General features: G+C 32.9%; 1 protein-coding gene across 10 annotated transcripts in view; it reads left to right on the top strand.

Annotated features, from left to right (window-relative positions):
- Positions 1–16,694, top strand: part of LOC134537773 (chromodomain-helicase-DNA-binding protein 7-like) — a 112,115-nt gene that overhangs the window by 69,478 nt on the left and 25,943 nt on the right. For 5 of the 10 annotated variants that reach the window (XM_063378552.1, XM_063378556.1, XM_063378554.1 and 2 more), the window contains exons 24-26: positions 149–347; positions 916–1,005; positions 8,517–8,723. In XM_063378552.1, the coding sequence (XP_063234622.1) occupies positions 149–347; positions 916–1,005; positions 8,517–8,723 (496 nt within the window). The remainder of the gene's footprint in view (positions 1–148; positions 348–915; positions 1,006–8,516; positions 8,724–16,694) is intronic. The other 5 variants (XM_063378560.1, XM_063378557.1, XM_063378558.1 and 2 more) reach the window with 3 other exon arrangements.

Genomic DNA, 16,694 nt, shown 5'->3' with positions numbered 1-16,694 from the left:
TGAATTCTAGAAAAATAAAATTAATTTGTGTTCTTGGATAGTGAACTTTTTAAGGAACTTATCTGTGTAGTAATTTTGTCTGTTTATAAAATATAAAAAAAATTCTCTTCACGGTTAATCTAATATAATGTATTGTATTGATTGCTAGTAGGTTTGACGACACCCATACCAAGAGGAGGAAGAAGAAGCAAGAAACAGATGAAGCGAGAACTGAGAGAATCTCGAGCATTTGCTCAGTACCATAGCGAACATGTTGATCCTAGCGACTGGAGTAGACAAGAAAAATATGATGGTGACATCTTCTTGGAAAACAACTACAAGAAACATCTCAGCAGGCATGCCAACAAGTATGTTTCACAGTACCAGTGTACTTGTACATACTCTTTAAGATATAGCGAGACATTTTTGACAGTTGTTGCAAGGAGTATCAAGACTTTTAACAGCTGAACATTCTTATAAAAGAGTAATGATTATGATGGCTATAATTTTTGATGTATCACTAAAATGACTAGTTTTGTGGGTTTGAGCCCAAGACCCTGGTATGTCATGACTTAATGATCACAGTTTGGAGTTCACTATTATCTTGGAGGTAAAGCAGCCTTAAGGCTTTGTAAATAAACATGTCATGTTAAACTCAATTAGTTCAAATCGATACGTGATTAGCTAGTCTGGTGCCGCATATATTTTTTTTTTTTTTTTTAAATTTTGTGTATTTCAGCACATTAACTGTCTGAATGTTCCTTGCAGTACCTTTTAAAAGAAAAAAAATCTTCCCTTATTTTTAACAATGCGTATAAGTCTCGTTCTTTTTCTTACCCTTAGTGTTTTAAGTTGATGTAATGTTCTTAAGGTAAATGCAGTTTCATTTCCTTTGCTTTTTTTTGTTAGTATTTGATGTGGTTTTTTGTGTTTCAGAGTTCTGTTGAGAGTCAGAATGCTGTATTACATCAAACATGAGATAATGGGTGATCTGGTTCAGCACATAACCGATGGAGTACATGCGAGGTATGTGGACGTGGATATCTGTAGAATAATGTCTTGTAGTTTTGGCTACTGGTATCTCCTGACAGGTCAACGAGCAGTTCATCGATCCAAGCCTGCTTGTTGTGTACCGAGTGAAGTTTTTAAAATTTTATTGAATTTTACCTGTTTGCTTTTTTGAGGTTGTATTGTGTACAACTCAAGTTTAAATTTGATGAGAGATAAGGATTTCATGCTTTGTTTTTAGAGCTATTGTAATTAGTATTATCTTTAGTTTACTTTAAGAAAATTTTCTGTCTTTTTTGGGGGGTAAAAAAGTTCAGAAAAATTCTCAAATACATTTTTGTGGATACAGGCCACAAGGTTTCTTGGGCAATTTACAAAACAGTTGCAGTGCCATAGGTCTTATGTGCTGATGCTCCTGGTCAAAAACAAATTTTTAGTTACAAAAAGGTTGGTTTGCACTTCATATTTTGTTTTGCTATCAGAACAAACATGACCTTTTATGTCGTGGAAATGCCTCCTTGAGTAATATTCTGCAACACTTTTTCTTGCCTACATGACTGCCGGCTGGAATTCCTAGTGTACCATTTCACTAGCCTAACATGCAAGAAATCTAACAAAATTTTTTTTAAGAATGTTAGAATAGAGACATACTTGTTTGCATAAAGCATGCTACTAAATTTTACCTGCACATCCCTGTTAACTTAACCATCTGACTAAAAAAAACATGTAATAGCAATTTTTAGTGCCTTTACAAAATTAAATATGTAAGTACTAAAATTCAAAATATTACAAATGAAAATTTAAAGTTCATTCTTGGGCATTATGAACTTGATCTTTTATAACCAGCTGTTTTACCAAAGTTACAAAATATATTTTTATTTCTCACAAACAGAAAAAATCATCAGTTATAAGGGTGAGGTCTTGATATGTCACAGCATTAAAGCAGTTTTGTAATTTGGCGTAGCACAGGTGTGCATCACCTTAGTGTTTAGCTGTTAACAAGATTATGTTTTGTAATTTAATATTAATAAATTATACCTGCTATGTTCAGTTGGATACAACACACATTTAAAACCTAAACAACTCCACCTATAATAAAATTTCAAGATTTTTAAATTAAAATATTTTGTTGCATTTTTATTGTAGTTTTAATTTTTAGGCTGGGGGTAAAAAATAGTGGCAAAGATGCAAGATTTCAAACATATGAATGATAGTCGTGTCCATACCTTGGGACCTGAAAAAATCAGGATCACGGTCAACTCTAAAAATAACACAGATTGTGAGGTTTTGAATTTAATATGTGATTTTCTAATTTTTCCTGTGTTTTTCACGAATTTCTACACAAATAAAAGAATGTTACGTTTCCAACTGTGCTTGTGTTCTGTATCTCTTCTCCCCAACATTAAGAACTGTCACAGTACTGTCACATGCGAGGCTGAGGGCGGGAAAAGCTTAGATAATTTAAAAAAAAACTACACGCTTTGCATCTAAACTGTGTTACTTATACCAGTTTATACTGCTGTTTTTCTTTACTGCCTCTGAAATGTCACAGAGGGCTGGATGAGCTTAGTTGACAAACTATACCCTCTGCATCTAAACTGCTTGTGCCTTTTGACAGTTTTTATTATAATTATTTTCAGTCTTTGAGATATAGTCTGGGGTAACAGATGGTGGTTTAACACCTCTGAATTTTTGGGAAAAGGAAATGAGAGAGCGCAAATGGTGCTGTCCACATGATCGGTCTATTTTCCTCTCCTCTCTTTGTTACTGCTCTGCTGTGAATGCATCTCCCTCCCCCCTTATCATTTGCCTACAACTGCCACCCCCATCTATCCTCTCCCCCTTTTTTTAAAAAAAACCTCTACTACTGTCTGCTTTCTCAGCGATGTTTATGCTGCAGCGACCAAACTATTTTTTTTGTAACTGCTTGCTTGCAGTTTTAAAGTAAACTGTGTGTGTAAATACCACGATTGTCAATTTTTCAAGTCTTTAATCTTAATTTCTCGACAAAAAATTTGTTTAGTTTAAGACGAGCTAACGAGTTAAAAATCTGATGCCATTAAATGAAAGTGTAAATACTGCAACTGCAAAGTTGCATTTGAAAGAAAAAGTTATGTTGCATAGCACTTAAAAAGTGACAAACAGATGAACGCCAGGCAAAACTATTTTAGTGTTAATGATGTACAATGAAACGTGTGCACCAGTATTGAGCACTTACAATAAGTGTTTCAACTACGTGTGTACGGGATTCTGACTTTCGGGAAAAATTACGCGAAGGCATTACTTTTTTTCCCCTAAGGGAGGGGAAAATATTTTTCCCAGTATTTTCGAGAATAAAAAAAAATGTTCACATTCAAAAAATTCCAGCTTTATTGACATCAACAGCAGGCCATTCAACCTACAATCTAAGAACAGACAACTAATGTGATATTGTTGTATGATTTATGAGTGATAACAATTTTATTACCAGAACTATTTAAGAATGTCAATGTATTCAGTTATAAAAATTCCCAGAAAATATCATGATTATTGTCAAAATTTACAAATGAATGGGCCTGAAAAGCATCGTTGACTGAGACATTATTTTAATTGTTTGCTGCTTTTTCATCATTTCCAGTGTATATGGTATTTTGGAATTTTATATTTGTTATAAATTGTGTGTTTTCTTGAATGCATCAATTACAAAGTCTAAAATTATGTTTGATTCAAAAATCAAAAATGAAAACAAGGGAAAATCATCAGGGACAGCTGCAATTGGCCCGTGCTTTATTAAAAAAAAATTGTTTTACAGAGTTATAGATAATTCTGTTGATGAACAAATTACTAAAACTTAAAGATTATTTTTTAGTTCTATAACAATTTAAACTTTTTTTTAAGATTTTTAAAATATAATTTTATTTTAATTTTTTTAGTTCATATTGAATTGAATGTTTTATAAATTCCTTGAAATGCACTACAAAATCACTATTCAAGGACCAAAATTTTTTTAGGGTGATTGACGCGCGAGCGCGCGCACACACAACCTCTTTCTCCCCCCCCCCTCCCCCCCCCCTCCTCCTCCCCAAAGGAGCTCATATGGTGCCAGAAGGCCCCGGAAATAGGTCAAAATTAACATACTTTAATCTTCCCGACTTTAGAAAAATGGGGGCAAATGACCTCTTCCCTGGGTGAAGGGGAAAACTCCAAATCGATAGAGAATCAATTTTCAAAATTTTCAAAATTTGGGGTTTTGAAACCCCTCCCTGCCCACGCCCTTTTTCCACCGTTCCCCAGAGACTCTTTGATATACAAAAATCATGTTTATTGCCGATAACTCGTAAGGAGTGGATTTTTGCCCCTATTGCCCTCTCCCTTCCTCTTTAGGCCAGTCATGAAATTATCGTATTGTCATCGGAATCACAAATAATTGCAAAGTTTCAAATTGATACAACAATGATAATTAGGCAAGATTTGATTACGTAGTTAAATGTGAAGCTAATAAACGCTGGTTAAAAACATAAGTTGTTCCTAGCTTATCGAGCCCCCCCCCCCCCCCCCCCCCCCACCCCAAAAAAAATTATTCTGGAAAAGCAAAGAAAAAAATTAGTGAGTGGTCAAATCCCAAGTTTTTCTAATCTGAATATGAATTTGAATCTCGGAGAGTACGTTGATTATACCTCTCGTATCCAAATCTAGAGATCAATGGTCAAAAATAAAATAATATACCAGTACAATAAATAGAAAATTTTAACCATGGTTTTGAGATATTCTATTTTTAAATAGCTGTTTCACAGAAACAATACATATTGTACTTTTAATTATATTATGACATGGTAAAAATATAATATCTTGGGGAATGGTAACAGAATAGTTACAATGGAAAACAATCGACCTAGGAAACTTAAGAGGTTATCAGTTTTGAATTTTTAATTTATTGTATTTCTGTTTGTTTATTTTCCTTAGAATACTAAGGATTTGATGGTATTTAAGGTTTTGATTGGCCCATTCCTTAAAAAAATGTTGTAGTTAAAAACCTTACCTAACAGTTAAGTAAATAAAAGCAGTAACAGAGTTTCTTGTTTTGGTGTGTGTGTCTATATTATTTATATATATATATATATATATATATATATATATATATATATATATATATATAATGTGATACATTCCTCAATTTGAATAATTGTGTACATTTATTGAATGATACTTCTGACATAGTGCAACATTCATATAAATAAAAACAATATTGAAATCTTAATTCTTAAATACATGCCATCCATGCAAAAGTATGTTCTGTATTTACAAATTGTACACAAAAATAATGTGTGAACGTGAGCCAAGAGTTGAAGCGTAGGCCTGTATGAATATTAGTTTTTTGATGGGAAGCAAATATCACATTAAATGTAAAAAATAATCGCGAAGTTGAATCAAATTCCAAATATTGTTTGCAGCAAGGCTGTATTACACTTATTTTTTAAAATACTGGATTGAAGTAAAAAACAGTATTTGTAATGTTTGAACTAACAAGTGATTAACCATTTGGGTCCTATATTAATTGCTGTTCCAGACCTGCCAACTCTCACGATTTTGGTGTGAGGCTCACGATTTTAAGGTCCATCTCACGCCCTCACGCCAAAATAGTGTTTCCTCACGATTTTTTGAGGCCCCAAGATTTTGTTTGTAAAAGTTACAAAACAAGTTTTACGAAAGCTTACAGTAACGAGTTTCCATCAATACTCGAGTCACGTAAAGGAAGCAATTTTGCGTTTTGTAGCATGTGCCGTGCTGATTTTTCTATCTCGCATAGTGGAAGAGGAGACATTGTGAAACATGTCGCTACAAAAAAAACACAACTAACACGTGAAGTGTATTGCTTCCAATAAAAAGATTAATTTTGCTGTGAACAGTGATAATAGTGTTACACGAGCAGAATGTTATTTTACATCTTTTTTAGTTGCGGCCCTGCATGATCACTACACAACAGCGCTAAATTATGTTCATCTAAATTAAATCTGCAATCTATAATTTGTTGAAATAAATTTTGAAGCAGAGACCATGTAACATATGTACAGGTATGTCACTTAAATTTAAAGATTCTCATTTGTTGTTTTTTATTTCTAATTTGTATTTATGGGCCTGAAAATTTTTATCGAGGACCTCATGATTTTTTAAATTTGAATGTTGGCAGGTCTGCTGTTCAATAAAAATTATTAACTCAACCATGCATAATATTAATATTAAACATTCATTAAATCAAACCTGAATATCATTTAATATTAAGTAACCAACTTTGTTTGTGCAAAACATATACAACGTGGAAAAAAAACATCTTTTAATGAGCAAATCTTAGGCTTCTGTGATTTACAGTTTTACAACAAATGCCTAGCTTTACATCAGAAGCCATGCTTTGTATCACAACCGTAGCTTCAAATAAAACAAATAGAAAATTTTCTGGCAAAGTCAAATCCAATATTAGAAATATATTTTCCTATCGCAAAGTACTTTTTAGTTCTGATGGGGGTAGGAAAAGCTTTGCGAATACAAATTTGTATGTCAACCAGTTACAAAATTTGTTTATTTTTACTTATAATTTAATTACATTTGCTTATATTATGCATGCAAAGTGAAAGTGGTATATTTCATATTTGCTGCATGGGACAAAAATTATTTTGGTTACTAAGTCAAAAAAAAATATATATATATATATATATATATATATATATATATATATATATATATATATCATTAGCCTACAAAGATGTAATAAATTTCTGTGTGTGTTTCGAAATGACATTGAAGATTAACCTAAAAAGAGATGGGTAGCAGAAATTGTTACGTGAAGTGTGTGTTTCAATTTAGTTGGGTTTTGAAATAATTTGTCTAATCAGGAACCTACTTATAATAAATATTAAATGTGGTTTCATATCTAAATATATGTTATGAAAGTTAAGTTAAAGTACTATGATGTCTTTATATTATAGTAATTTTCTTGTGTGTGTGTTGCTATTAACTAAAGAATTTAGTGTCTTTAATTTTTTTTTCCCCCACAGTTATTACTTTTGATGAAATAGAATTTGAAAAAAAAAATTAATTTCCGTGAATAACAGTGCAGTTAAATTTTTAATTTATTATTGCATGGCATTGTCATGACAGACCCATTATGCATGTTTATTTAAAAGTGAAAAATTGTTTGCTTGGTGAACTAATGCCTTAGTTGTTTTGTGTTTGCTAATTTTAGACCCCTTCCAGTGATAAGTATGAAAAAATGCAAGTTCTGGTCATGCTTGTTATGTAAATTTTCCATTTTACGAGATAAAATAAATTTAGTTAATTAATTTTTTTTTTTTGTGTTCTCTGTAAGTTTAATGATATGAGACCAGAACTTGTGTTTATTTCCACATTGAGCACACATGGAGAAGCACTTTTGTGTTTTGCATGATGACATGGAGCTAAGTTTTGTTCAAGGCATTGCAGTTCGTTATGCTTCGCCGAGATTTTATGCTTGTCAGTGTTCCTAATTTTTATTTATTCTTTTGCTGTGAACATGTGCTCACCCTATCCCAAACGTATTGCCGCACACTTTTCGCTGTCCCGAAACATTGTATGATCCCGAGTTCATGCTCATGCCTACACTCACGTGGTATTCTTTTGGGAATTTTAATTTGTGACTTTCATCTTGTTCGCACGCACACACACACACACACACAATGTGATTTGTTGCTAATTTTACGTCCACCGTCACCTGTCCTTTTGTCAATGGTATTCAATCGGCAAGTGGTATAGTATCTTTAGAGTGCTGTTGTAAGCGATCTACAGTAAAACATATTTTAGTAAATTGACGGTCCTCTTTTCTGGGAGGATAACCTTAATACAAATCTCTTAGTATCTGTGGCAAGATAGCGATTTTTGCTTGTCTTTTAAGTAAATATGTATGTGTGGTATAACTACCTAAGTTATTCCCTATGTGGTATTACAGCTTGTCCATTTATAGTTACTTTAGAATAAATTGAAAATTAATAATACCATGGACCACATTGATGTTTGTGAAATCATTTTATTCATAAATAGAGGGTTTGGAATGTTCAAATAATAGCTTGGTTACTAAAATTAAGTCTTTCCATTGGCAGGCTAGACATTGTGAAACCAGCTCTTTTAGTGATAGTCTTTTGGTACCTGAGGAAGGAATTAGGATGTGTAGATAGATAAGACAGATGAATGGATCAGTCACAAGGAATGATCTTAATGTATCAAATTTAATTATGGGAAAGGGTTTCTTGGGTTGGTTAAGTTTCTGGAATTGGTGTATTACTTACATTATACAGAAATATTCATATTCAGAGTTAAATTGTTTTAGGATCAAATCTGATCTTTATCCTAAAATCACTATATTTTAATCAGGATGTTGGAATGCTATAGGATGACAGGATTTTGACGCGCAGAGCTGTAGGACAGGTGACTGTGGACATTCTCGACACCCTGTTGTCAGCGTTGTAGCACTTCTCTCTGACGGGCGCCCGTGGGTGTTCCCTCGCGGATGTTGATGTTCACAGTGCCTTGCCGATATACCCACCCTATTGCGATCAGCCCCCAGTTCCCTGGTGGGACACTGAGGCAGATAGGTGTCTCTTGGTGGGTACCTACAAACATGGCTATGAATGCTACCCTGCTATGAGAAACGATCCAGCACTCTGTTTCCTCGCACGCTGTGGCCCCGATGTTGGTTCCTCTATGCTGATGCTTGCCAATAACATGACAGTGTAAGTATAGCGTTATAGCGTGCATGGCCCATTTTTATCGTTTATCTTTACGGCTACTTTCCTAGTATGTACGTTGCACCACACTGTGTTTAGATTTGGACACTTCTTTTCTGTTTGCAAATTTTATTTTATTTTATTTTTGCTTCAACTTATTGAGTATTATTATGAGAGTTTATACATTTCCAGCTGATCTGACACATTGCTAAAATTCAAGTAAAAATGTTAAGACATGTATATAATAATAGCATTCCAATTCATTTTAGTATCCAAAAAAACTTTTAAAGTGAAACCTTGGCCTATCTGGTGCAAGAGATTTGGTGCGGGTGTGTCTTGTTTTATTTTTGACGTTACTGCAACCAAAGGACAAAGTGTTGTGCAGTGTTACGGTCTCTAGTGCATGTTGAACCTGCCATCTGCGATGAAAATAGTGTAGAAGTGAGGCTTTTCAATTTTTTTTTATAATGGTGTGGCATGGACTGGGAAAGGGTGTGGCACTTGTCTATAATTGTATGTCTTGAATTGGAAGTATCATTTTTTTCCAGCTACGAGTTTTGGTACCAGGCGGGATGCATTTGCGAATGAAACAGCTTGCATCTTGCTGCTAGGTGTTGGTTAGGGTTACACTGCCACTGATCATTGTTTGTACTTGTATTGTTCTTGTACTCATTGTGAGACAGTAATTTGCTAGATTCATGCTCGTTTTCTGAAATAACGCATCATTTTGTGAATAACAATTTGTATTACTTGTAAAGAGAAATGCACAGTAAATTGCAACATGATACGAGAGCTGGATAAAATTACAGCAATTTTGTTATTTTGGCATCTTATAAACACATTAGTCAATGAACTTAATCTTTGAAGTACATACAGAAACACACAAAGTGATGTTACATGGCCTGAAAGTTGTATGCAACTCTCTGCTTGTTATTTTATCTTCTGTGATAAACTTAGTTGCACACATGTTATTGTTTACATAATGGTCTACTGCAGTTCAAACTCTTTAAAAAAATTGAAAAGTAATCACGTTCTTTATTAAATTTTTTTTAAAGTTATGTTAAACACCTTGTTCTTTTTATCACTGTTTGGTTCTCTATAAACTTAGACCAAAAAATCGTAGAAAACATTAGGCCAGCAAACTGCAAATTATTTGGAATTTTTATTTATAATTAGTGTTTTTTCTGGATCCAAAATTTTACAAGACTGAAATAAACTTAATTTTTCACTTTTAGGCCACACCAGTATGTAATTTCAAAATTAATTTTGAAGTCTTTTGGCATTGTGAGTCAATCTTGTATCTAAGGTACATTAATACCTCGACTTAGCTATTCCGCCTTACGCGAATCCATGGTTACGTGTTTTTTAAATCTTCTCGTCCATTCGCTTGTCTTTTATTTTAATGTCTTGTGAGACTTGATTCTTCACTCCATCCACTACTGTTAGTTTGTTACAATGAAATTTTGCCTGAGAAGAAGAACCTTCGATCTGTCTGACAACTTTGTTAGATTTTATGAGCCTTCTACATCGATTATGTTTTTACAATTCATAATAATATAATTTGTTGTATTTATTTACATGCAAAATTGTACCTCGACTTACACAAATTTGACTTAACTGTTCTTCTTGTTTGTTCCTCCCTATTGCGTAAGTTCAAGGTATTACTTTTATCTTTTTATTTTAAATTATCTCGGCCATTAAAGCTTCTTTACAGAAAGAAGACACCGCTCCTTTTATCAAGGAAAGCACAAATGTACATGAACACTGCCGTTACGGTGAACAATGGCCTCATATAGAAATTAAATTTTCAGCATATATATATATATTTATATTAGATAGTGTCAAAAATTAAAAAATATGTTCACAGAGTAACCTCAACATTTCATACTTTCGTGTTAATTATGTATGTGTGAGACAGATTTCAGAGTTTTTAATCAAAGAAACATGGTAATAAAGTTTTTCTGCGAGCTATGAGTATTATTCTATGGAGAATTAAATAGCTTATTCAGAAAAAATTGCCTTGAAAGGGTTTAATTTGACTCAGTTTTCTTTGTGCTTAATTCTTGTGGTTTTAAAACATTTTGTTAGTAATCAAGATAAAACATAAAATGTGTCAATGCTGGTGGAATAGGCCTGTCAGAAACACAATACATAAAACATTTTCCAGTGTGGTCCTTTCAATGAGAGGGTAATTTCAAAATTGAAAGGTTTTTTTTTTTTTAAATAAAAAAATAAAAATTATTCTGGCAAATATCTGCACAAGCAGATTTTAAGAGCTTGAGTGATGTGAGTGTAGAAATCATACTTGCAACAAACCTTAATTTTTGAGTTAATTCTTTTAATGAAATTAAACAAAATTATAATTTTGATTTTATTAAGGCCTAATCAAATGTACTTGTTTTCATGTTTATGTTGACTCAACTCTGTCCTTTTCCTTAGTACATGTCAAAGTACAAATTGAAATATCTTTGGCGGCACAAAAGTACGCACAAGCTGTTTATCAAAGTTTTTCTCGGTCAAGTTTTGCTGTAAAACCAGACAGCGAAATGATTATGCAGAGTCCAAGACTTCTGCTTCCAAACTGTAACTTGGAGTTCTTGTCAACCAAAGCAGTACTAAAGTTACTTCAACCAAACTGCTGTACTAATAGGAGTAACTGAAACTTCTACACCTGGGTGGGAAGTATGAAGTTTAACAATGGATTTGGCTGTGCAGCATTCTGAATTGGATTATGCATAGCAAAATTATGTGATTCGCAAATCATTAATCAAAACTAGCTATGTCATATAACATCATTCTTTTATTTTATTTTTTTTTTAACTTGAACAACTTAAACAGTTAACTTTCATTGTTTATCTATCCCAGGGCCAGTTACACATGCACCACTGATGCAACTATTGAACCATAAATCATTTTATTGTAAACAGTACCGTGTAATATGGGAATTTTATGGTACGTGTGTATGTGTGTACGTATATATATATATGTGTGTGTGTGTGTGTGTATATATATATATATATATATATATATATATATATATGTGTGTGTGTGTGTATATATATATATAATTATACTTTTTATTCGTTTTGGTTTTTGCTAGAACAAAATAGATGCTACATTGCCAGAAATAGTGAGTAGAGCACCACTCAGATGAAATTAGCCACATGTGTAACTTAGTTAAATATTCACAAATCACTATTTTAACTCAAGAAACTACTAAAATACTTTAACACTGCATCTAATGAATGTAAAAAAAAAAAAAAAAAGTAAAATATGCCTGCAGTATTGGAACTACAAATATCTATGTCACCGAATTATGCTTACAATTTTTAAATATACCATTGAATGAATAAATTAAACGTCTAAATTATGCCTTATGTTATGCCCACAACCCTCCCTGAAAGCTGCAATTGATTCACTGCTCTTTTATATCATAAGTCACAAAATATATATAAATATATATATCTCTCTCTATCTGTACCTCTATCTTTATCCATCACTCTGACAAGAATCTAGGACTTGATAGTAGTTATGAATAGAAACAGTAGATACAGAGAGCAGTTTACCCCTCCCTCCTCCACCCTTTCCATCTCTTCCAACTGTGCCCTAGCAGAAAGGGAGAGTTATGTTTTAACTACAATAAATCTCAACTATTTGCATAGGAAAAGATAAAATATAAACTATAACCAACCTAATTTACACATTATGCATAGTTCAATTTAATAGTTTGGCAAATCTTGCGTTCACAGTGATAAATATTTAAAGTAAAATTCAATAATTAAAAGTGCTTTTTCGTGTATCACCGCTTGGCTACACCAATCCTGTAAGGCCATAGTATTTTTTACATTACCGTATTCATTTAACAATATCTTTCATGTGAATCATTTTTTTCATTTCTGTTCCGGTATCTAATGTCAAATATATTCCCGCTAGTTCAACCAACAGCATTATACTTATATTAACTTTTGATAGACAGTACAGTCAAACCTCTATCTATCGATCTCGCATGTATCGATTGTCCGTGTTTATCGTATACTTTCTACGGTCCCGGCAAAATTGCCATACAACTAAGGTTAAAAAAGTCTGCTTGTATTGATGTTCGAATTATCGTTTTGTCCGCATTGATCGTACAAAATATGTGGTCCCGTCACTATAAATTATAATAGAATGATCGTTTAACCATAAAGATTTTGCAGAAATAACCATTTCTTAGACAGAAACCGTCATAAAAACTAATGATTGTATACAGAAGTAGTCAAAATCACCTTAAATCTGCAGCCAAGTAATGGAGCACGTAAACATGAAGAAAAGACAAATGAACAACAACTTATGAAGAAATATGGATGATGTACCATAACTACAGTACAAACCCAATTGTTATATTATTATAATTACCATAACTGTTTCTGTGTTGTTATAAGTTTTTTTTTGTTTTCTGTATTTTGTATTTTAGTTTTTTTTTTTTTTTTTTCGTTTTTTTTTTTTCGTGCCCACCATAAAAGTGTTTTAGCTGTTGGTGGGCATGTCACAAATACAAATAAATAAATAAATAAATAAATAAATAAATAAAAAGAACTCAAGATTCTTTGTAGATCCCATAATACTACAGAAGCACGATAGCTACCACATTTGCACTATAGTTACCGTAACAACCGAGATGTATATTTACCGTGATGGTAATGTATTTATTTATGACATACTAAAATTAAAGAACATTGTTGGAAAAAAAAAGCATGTTAAATTTTTATATGTACGGTTGCCACATGTTGCGAAGAAATAATGCGATCTGAAAGAATGCAGTACTACTACGAAAAGTGAAAAGGGTACTCGTGGATTTTTAGGTTATGGCAGTCTCTCTCGTTTTTTCAGTAATATTGGCCGAAAATTAAACAAGCGTATCGGAAGTCGGCAGAAATGCCGATTCAACTAAATATTGGCAAAATCGGCTTCTTCAGTGCTGCTCTACATTTGATGACATGAGTAAACATTTTTCAGACTTCAGGATATTGAAAAAGACTTTAATTTCCATGTAGGTTTATTGTGCGTATGTTTTTTTTTGCAAGTGTAAATTGAATTAAGAAAAATGCTTCCATTTTTATTTTTTTTCAACTGATTAAACTTTAATGACAAGTAACTGATATATTTCTGACACTAATTTTGAGGGTTTTTTCAAAATCTAAGAGTGAAGTCCACATCTATTGAATGTCCGCATCTATTAAATTTTTTTGTTGGTCCCCTGAAAAACGATAGAGTTTTGACTGTATATACTATTGTGCACACAGTTAACTTGCTCAAAACTAAAGTGCGACCAACATAACTAACCTTCGTGACATTCTCATGACATAATACTACTAGTTTAGTCTGAAATACTTGAACATTGTGCATTATGCTCTCGAGTTCCCTGCCACTGGCTAGACTGAAGTTCATCACGGCCCGGTCTGGGGTCGGGCAACAACATTATGGCCCGGCGGCATATGTGCAGACGTTAAAACATTTGGTCCTTAACACCCAATAGCTGCAACTGAACTTGCCATAGCTGGTGTTTGTACAACAGCCTGTAGCGTAGTCAGACCTGCACGCGCATCTCTTTCCCCATTCGTATAGCCAACTGTATGCCACGGTACATTTGTTGTTCACCAAGTTGAAGCAGAGTTAATGCTTGATTATTTTTTTTTTTTTTACCTGTGGTGATTTCATGTTAACTGAAATTTACAGGCTTGCTATTCAAGAGTGGGGCAGTAAAATTACATCACACTAAATGAATTCGCGCAGTCTGAATACTGTGCTAAGTGAAGGATTGGTGTATTTTAAAAAGGAATTATTTTAATTAAAATACTCTGTTATGGAAAAAAAGTATGTGAGTAGCGTTGTTTTTGATTTGTGCTTTGTTTTACTGGAACAAATTAGGGTGTTACTTTGAGGGACAGGTGTTACAGTGTGTCTAGATAGTCGGGATAAAAAAGTTTGTTTTTTTTACATTGCTTTAACCCTATTTTTCGGTTATCCGTAGACCCCTTGTCGGTTATTACCCTGGATAATCGAGAGGATACTGTATAACTTTTAGTGTTTCATAATTTTACACTTAAGTTTAGGTACCAATTTTTATTTTTATATTGTTTGACTAATGAAAATACATTAACTACTGTATTCTGTTGGAGTGAACTTAGTAAAAGATTGGTTTATTTGAAAAGTATAAGGTTCATTATTGGTTATTCAGGTATTTTAGAAGGTTCACAAATAGCTATAGTTTGTGATTTAGGAATTGTTACATTATTAGGTTTTTGTGGTTGTCTTTTCTTCATTCATTTACCTCTGTGTAGAACATTTCCTGAAGGTGATGGATCTTAGGAATGTAATAGACTTAAGTTGGGTTTATGTAGGTTGTTTTATTTTTCATTCTGTGGAAAACTGTGACATGAAACCTCTGTGGGATGTGCTGCAAGATTTTTTGTGAATAGAGTTAACGGTCTTTAATCTGGCATATTCGAGACCATGGTCATGCCGGATTAGTGATTTTGCAGGTTTATTGAACATCAATATAGTTTTAACAGGGATACCTAATGTGTAAATGTGAAAAGTGACTCACTTGTGCGAAAACAAGAAACCCTGTTCTGAAATGAAAACCAGTAGTAACTCTGAGCAAAATAAAACTGCTGTTAGGGCAGTATTTAAAACTGGCGGCCAAGATCAACAGCCTGAATCCACCAGAAAAAAATCTGAATGCGGGTGGCTAGATTGGTGCTGAATTACAGAATGTGCTGAACCATTGAATGCCAGTTTCAAGACCTTTTACTTTAACCCAAAAAAAAATAATAGTTAAAAATTTTATGTATTTTGTATTAATTTCACATAACAATTACTAAATACTATACGTAAAAAAAAAACAATTTCCACATGTTCCTAAATATTTTAAATGTAGAGGTATGTATAAAAATATCAATGGGTAAAATGTTTTTGAAAATTTAGAGCTGGGCTGAATTCTGGTTTTTCCCTAAAAATGGGAACGTGACTTTATTGTAACGTCTGGCAGGAAACTAGATTCTTCTGTTTCTCTGTTTTATTCCGGTAGCGCAATGTCCATGTGTCAAACTTAAGAAACTAATTCCAAATAAAACACTGCTCACTAACTGATTCGATACTCATACAATCAAAAATGCTTCATTTTTAGCAGTTGAACTTCATACCATTAATGGTGACGTAACAAATATTCACATTTACAATCTTAAACAAGCACTTTATTCATCTTTTGAAACATACGCCATATAATCAAAGTTGTTTAGTTACTGTCGCAAAATGAATCTCATCCACAATCGAAAAGATTAAATTTGACGTAGTTAAATGTGTATGTTTTGTATCGAGTACTAGTATCGGGGGGGGGGGGGGGGGGGGGAATAAAATTGGGCTTTGACCATTGACTATATCAACAAAAACACTGGAACTCTTGTTCTATGGACAGAAAGTGAACACAGTATCCATGACATTATAGACAATGCGGTGCGACTTGTGCCTCGAAAGTGACATAACAAACATAAATGTAAACAAAAGTGCTATTATAGATTGTAAATTCAATGTAAATATGTTTGTATTATTGCTGAATGGGTACGTGGTCATTGTAAATAACTAAAACTATTTTATAATTTCAGTTAAAAATATAAAAAATATCTAATTTCGTCACTGTTCTACCAATTGGGCTTTTTTGTGATTATCATAAAATTAAATAAGGTTAGTCTGGTTTCGTGGTGTTTTGCAATCCGGGAAAATTACCTGCCTATATTACTGTAATATTGTTAATTTGTGTCTATACAAAAAGACATTTTTCCTTAGAAAAAAAGTTTAATTTTTTTTTTAAATTTGTATCATCTGGCAGAAAATGGTTTTATTCCACTCAAATTTTTCCTGAACCAAAATTCCTTGTCCTGCCCGGCTCTAGGGGGAAAATGTGCGGGGAAAAAAAGTAGTGATTTCAGCTATTTATGG

This window comes from Bacillus rossius, chromosome 12 (assembly GCF_032445375.1).
Source record: "Bacillus rossius redtenbacheri isolate Brsri chromosome 12, Brsri_v3, whole genome shotgun sequence".
Lineage (NCBI taxonomy): Eukaryota > Metazoa > Arthropoda > Insecta > Phasmatodea > Bacillidae > Bacillus > Bacillus rossius.
The sequence above is the reverse complement of the archived record's forward strand: the minus strand, read 5'-3'. Positions and strand labels throughout refer to the sequence as shown.